At 34.0% G+C, this 6,582-nt stretch overlaps 1 protein-coding gene across 2 annotated transcripts; it reads right to left on the bottom strand.

The window, feature by feature from the left end:
* Positions 1-2,704: 2,704 nt before the first annotated feature.
* On the bottom strand, positions 2,705-5,937 carry LOC128188938 (beta-1,4-galactosyltransferase galt-1-like). Of its 2 annotated transcripts, none has more exons than XM_052860271.1 (3): positions 5,752-5,937; positions 5,236-5,652; positions 2,705-4,038 (listed from the first exon to the last, which is right to left on the bottom strand). In XM_052860271.1, the coding sequence occupies exons 2-3, from the start codon at positions 5,634-5,636 to the stop codon at positions 3,102-3,104; spliced, it is 1,338 nt and encodes a 445-aa protein (XP_052716231.1). In that variant the 5' UTR covers positions 5,637-5,652; positions 5,752-5,937; the 3' UTR covers positions 2,705-3,101. The 2 variants fall into 2 exon arrangements, with proteins under 2 accessions (XP_052716231.1, XP_052716230.1); XM_052860270.1 differs by having other exon boundaries at positions 5,748-5,937.
* Between the last annotated feature and the right edge of the window lie 645 nt (positions 5,938-6,582).

Below are 6,582 nucleotides of genomic sequence, written 5' to 3' on the forward strand. Positions count from 1 at the left end.
GTCATATGACCGTTTTTATCTACAATGAAGAGTAAAAAAAAAACTAAATTATAAGCAATGAATTCAATATTTATTAGTTTTATACGATATAAAATGGTTCGAAACAGTTAACGCTTTTTTATAAACCGCTTCGCGGTTTTTAAAGCGTAAACTGCCCCAAACCATTTTATATCGTATAAAACAAATAAATATTGAGTTCATTCCTTAAATATTGTTAAATCTTTTGGATACATTGCACATATTAGGATTGTTTGATTTTTATCTATTATTTTTTTTTTGTAAAGAAAGATAATGGGATACGTTGAGAGTTCATCGCTGATTTGATTCTTCTCAACAGTTTTGACACTTTCTTCACAAAGAGATGTTAAACGCAAATAAGAAACACAGGTCTTGCCTTATTGTACTGTGGAATGAATATAATCTGTAACGGTTTAACATTCATGGATTCGTGAAAACCCCTAACCAGGAACTTTATTTCCTCGACGAAATATGAACCTCTGTACTATTTCATTATTGTTACAAGTAAATGCAAGAATTTGGAACGTATTTTACTATCAATAATTGAATATTAGTATACCAAAAATTGGCTCACAACCGTTTGGATTGGAAATATTTCAGACTGATTACCAAATATGAAATAAATGTTCGCTTTTTTTCTTGCAGGATACCTACAACCGTTAACAGTCATTTAAAAGACTAAGTTGATTGAAATACGAAACACCATAAAATCAATATACGGTATCTAACTTATATATGTACTTTTGTCCCCCCACCCCCCCCCCCCCCCAATATAAACTTATGAAGGAGCCCTTTCAAAAGTCAAATTTTACTAGATTTCCAAAGCAGTTGGGGTTTTAACAAAGATGATTAAATATGTCGACAGTTAGCTACAGTATCTATTTCAGTAGTATATTGCTGTAAATGTTAGCTACAGTATCTATTTCAGTAGTATATTGCTGTAAATGAATCGTTGATAGATAAGAATGGTTTTGATCTGATCTTTAAGTCAAGATTATATGAATCGACAAAAAATCCCAATTTTTCGTAACCTTTTACTGTCAACACTACATATCATTTCAAAAGCTGAGTTAAAGTTTTAACAATATTCTAGTAAACTATCTTTTCCTTTTGATTCTACTCATCGTACACATTACGTGTTTCACGGCAGGAAAAACAAATATATGTATGTACAAACTTACCATTAGTATTGGTATCATTATTTCTATTGAACTGTTCATCGCTGCTAACTTTTTGAGGCTGGTTATATTCAAATGAAATGCACAATTATTAATATAATTTATTTTTATGTCTTTGTGTATCTATTTAGAATATAAGTTGTTTTGTTTATTTCCTAGTTCATTGTCAATTTGTGCATTGATTCAATGTAAACAATTTCAACAGTACAAACCAAACTTTTCTATTATGATATACTCTGTCTAGAGTTTTTGCTTCCACCACTTTTTGCTTGATATTTCAATAATCATTAATACCTTTGTGCTCAAACTACGGTCATCCACTAACACGAAAAATGTCTAGATTATCTGTTTTGAAACGCCCCTCTACCGCTTCAGGTTTCAATACACATCCACAAATATAAGCCTACGGGGATTTTGCATCACATAAGCCATGAAATAGCCCGGATAATAACGTTGTAAAATTGTTCGAGGTAATTAATAACAGTGAAATTAGTTCCCCGCAACGAGAGAGAGAGAGAGAGAGAGAGAGAGAGAGAGAAAGAGAGAGAGAGAAAGAGAGAGAGATTTACCAAGAATTTATTTATGATAAGTGAGATGTCCTAATGTTAATAATATCACAAAAGATTTTTGAAAACAGTACTTACACCAACGACAAGACCATTATTGTTATAGTCCTAATATTACTTTATAAACGTTTCTCAATGTCTTAATGATAATTAAGACGTCTATGTATCGAGTACTGCTGATGGACTTTGTTTCATACGTTCTAGATTATCTTACGGTGAACACAAAATATTCTGTAGATTTTTAAATGAATGTTTGTCATGAGACGTTTTTGTAAGTATTTGTGCTGTTTATTATCTAATTCTACTATACCGCCGTAATAATGTTCTAGAATGTATGTATACATTATGGAATAATTTCCGAATAATTATTTGCCAGACAGTTTTAATTGTATAATGACGTCGAAGTTAAATCAAATTTCTCGCCGAAAACAGTTTTTTCGTTAATAACAAAATAATCAGACGGCGGGGGGGGGGGGGGGGGGGGGGGTCCATGATGAAATATTTTTCCAGAATATTTTTTTAAAGTTTTCTCAAAGAAATTAAAAACAACAAAAGTTGAGTCAAAAGAATAACAATTATGCTAATTTGATTTGATGTTTAATTGAGTGAGGAATACATAATTTTCTTCCGACCACACAAAATGACCAGAGGATGATCTTACTAAACTAGGACACTAAGAGAGAACTCAGTACTACTGAGTTCAAATCATTTGTATACCATGAATGAAATTTGTTAAAACACCCGACAAACCTTCGAATTGTCCAAATAGTTATTATATAAAGATAAACTTAAAGGGATGATCACAATTTTGCTTAGAATTTGTTTATAATGTTCTAGTATAATAGTATCTAATAAAATACTGATATATATATATATATATATATATATATATATATATATATATATATATATATATATATATATATATATATATATATATATATATATATATACTCGTCAATCACTTCTTCGTTTAGAAATTTATTAAGGCAATCCTGCACAGATAATTCGTTCCCGGCACAAGGAATTTCGGTACTAAATATGAGCAAAAAATTTAGAATTGCGAACTGCGTTCTAGAATGCAGTTCACTTTTGAATTGTAAATAATCCCGAATCTCAAAAGCTAGAGATGACCACTTAATTCACTTAATTTTCACAGTGGAGGTGGTATACCACTAGGAGATTACCCTGAAAATTTCAGGCCCCAAATATGAATTATTAATTTTGAATTGTGAATAGCGAACTGTGATTTGCGTTCCAAAAACTGATTGCCAGCTCTGTATCTTGCTTATAACTGACACCCAAAGTTTGGTTTATCATTGGTCTGCACATCGGGAACTTAGTTGATTGGTCCAAGCGGTATGTGAAGTAATGACCGCCATGTCCGCTGGATCTGGTACAGAGCGCCTATATATCTCAGTGTACTATTATCCCTCTGAGAGCGAATCTGTTGATTTTGTTTCATTTCACGATAATGATGAACAAGAGCGACCTCTGGTGGAACATGGTACGACTTGCCTCCCTTCCTGAATTTCCACACATTATGTACACCAACAACTTGGACTTGTAATGGATCCACTATATACTTGGACCTCACGGATCGTCCAAAAATGCGCTCTTCTCGGTACTGTTTAATGAAAGCGTATGCCTTATAAGGCTTAGCGATTTCATTGATTACATTGGAATCTAAGCCCGTATTAGGCCAGTCTAAATGGAAAAATGACGAACGAAACATATAGGCAGCCATGTTGGCTGGCAGTGAGTTCAACATGTCGTTCCATGATTGATGGTTTTTTGGGATAAGAAGTTCGTCCAGATCCTGAAAGATGACATACTTACTGGCTCCCCGATTTCTATTCAGACAGTCATTAAGCATCACAAGCTGGCCAAAGTAGTGAAGTCTTGCTTCTTCTGATGTACCATCCGTTCCGTTGATTTGCAATGCCAGTGGTAATGACCACTGTATGATTGTAGCAAGTCCCCGAGATTCATAATGGTTCAACACTACATCAACATTCCACTCTGTGCTATAGTTATAAAAGAAGTAATGGTCGGCTCCAAGGAGTCGACCGACTTCCACCATTTCCACCAGCTGGTATGCTTTACTGTATCTCGAGTTCAGGGGAGGAATACACACTGTGAAAGTACGTTTGGCCTCTGATGGAAACATGATTGGAAGCACCACAGCTGGATTCTCCTTGTTGTCTGCAACTAAACTCACTGTGTCCAGATCGATGGCATCTTTAACCATACAAGAAAAGGCAGCCGCAGTAAACCTAAAAAGAAAGTTTTAATAAGACAAGATGTCTAAGTTGCATGTGATTGAAATTAAAATGTAGCTTGACTATAATCTGTGGTGTTGGTTGTGTGTTAAAACAAACACCCCCAAACAATAAATCTTCCTCAAATCACACCACGAGTTTTGTATACACTTCCACATCTCGTTTGGCTGTCATGGTATGTAAACTGAAGCTTGAGAAAATCTTTGTATCCTGGCATATGGTTAAAATATACTGATCGGGTCCTTTATATAATGAGAGCACATTTGTCATCAATTGTCAAAATTTAAATACAAATTTCAAAAACTACCATGGAATTTTCTGTCTCCAAAATGACAAAGGAAATATGATCGATAATTTGTGCTGGACAACACATTTCTGTGTCCATAGTTATTTGGTGTTGTAAGTTACTAGATGTCATAGCATTGACATTTTGTTTGTTACCCCATAAAACAACATTATTCACATAACTGAAGAAAGCAAGACTGAGAAGTTTTTTTTTAAATCATCTAAAACTATTTGGTAAAATCAACTTATAATTTCATGGTATTGATGGCATTTTCAGGATTTCTTTTAGGCAACGAATTCGTATCAAGAGATCTGATTTGTCCATGTCTTCCATGACCATCTTGAACTATCCATCAAGTTAGTAAGACAGATCTCTGCGAAGACGATATATGTACTAGAGTTGTTATATTGAGAACGTTTTCAGTTACATGCATGTGGTCTGTTTCTAATTTTGAGATGTCTCTGCGTTTAACTGTCTTACATTAGAGTACGTTAATTGTTCATCTAAGCATTATACAGTAATATTAATCATGGACTTCACAGGTTGCGTTCGGAAGAACGATTGCATTTAAAGTGAACAAACTTCGAATAGGATTTTTTCAAAACGTTAAGGATCTGATTGATTTAAGAGTACTCATACTCAATTTGACAATAAAGAACTCTTCGTGTACATTCTGATTTTCTTCATCTCTATTGACCTGTTTAATTGATTCGAACGCCCGTTCTCATGGGCACTGTTGACAAACATTGTTAAAACAAAGAACGGTTACTGGAGTATGTAAATGATATTCTTTATCCGAAAAATATCTGTTGGAAATGTTTTGATTGTGCTTTCGGCTCAAACTAGGTACAGAGCTTTATTATCCCCTCTTTGCTTTAACTTTCTCTTAGAAAATGATATGTTACCGTCGTCCATGGCTCTCGGGATATAACTGCAAGGTTGCTTTCGTCCAAATCGCCGTTGGGGACTCTTTCCGTCTGAGAATACACTTGTAGTCACGCACTGGCGAATCCATGTCCACAACCGAACTAATAGAGACGGTGACATTGTCCGACTGAGAGAAATCGTCACTGTCGGAGTGAATTCCAAACGCCGAAAAGACGAAGACATCACTACTTCCGGGAATCACAGACCGGAAATGATCCGTTATAATTTTGTTTTCACGAGATTGTAGGTCTTTGGTTTGGGTTAATCTCAGCCTAAGATGTACATGAAAGCAGTATATGGTAGCATACATGAAAAGAAACGAAACACTCCATCGGACGGATTTAGGTGTTGTTCTTTTTGTTGGAACTTCTTGTTGCATAACGACAAAGTGAATCCTAAAACAGACAAAGGTTTCAGTTAACCTTGCACTTCTTTTCACAGCAAAATAAGTGTATTGAAAGGATTACACCAATGCATGATTTATACATACCCACTTTGTGTAACGACCTTGGAAGTATTGATGCTATCCTACTCTCTGAAAATATTCATACCTATGTGTTACACCGTAATACACTTTTCAATCAAATTATCCTGTTTTTCATGGTGTGTATCAAATTAAAGACCCTCGTGTGCACTACATTATCAATACTGAATACGGATTTATGAGAAAGATGGGAAAGTGCCGCAATTACAAATACTATATATATTCAAAAAAGTGTCCTTAAAATCTTAATAAAGGCAAGTGATGCCACTTAGGCGTTTCCGTCCGTAATGGATCAAACTAAAAGGGAAATACGTACACAGACTATTAGGAGTGGGATAAAACAGTTTATATTTAATCACATACATGTATCAGTGTATCACTTGTTACAATCTACTAGTTGATCGTGGATACCTGTATGGTTCAACTTGATCCTGTAGTCAGCATTCAATGTTATGTTACTGATAATTAGTTATTACAATGTACATGTAATCATTGTTATGTTACTGATAATAAGTTATTACATGTAATCATTGTTATGTTACTGATAATAAGTTATTACATGTCATCATTGTTTTGTTACTGATAATAAGTTATTATATGTAATCATTGATATGTTTCTGTTTATAAGTTATTACATGTAACCATTGTAATGTTACTGATAATAAGTTACTGCATGTAATCATTGATATGTTGCTGAAAACTAAGTTATTACATTTAATCATTGTTATGTTACTTATAATTAGTAATTACATGTAATCATCAATTGCAGAAGTATGAATTATTGTTACGGTGAATTAGAACCCCCATATGTTTTACCTAATGTATGGCAGAGGTAACCTTA

This window comes from Crassostrea angulata, chromosome 6 (genome assembly GCF_025612915.1).
Source record: "Crassostrea angulata isolate pt1a10 chromosome 6, ASM2561291v2, whole genome shotgun sequence".
NCBI lineage: Eukaryota > Metazoa > Mollusca > Bivalvia > Ostreida > Ostreidae > Magallana > Magallana angulata.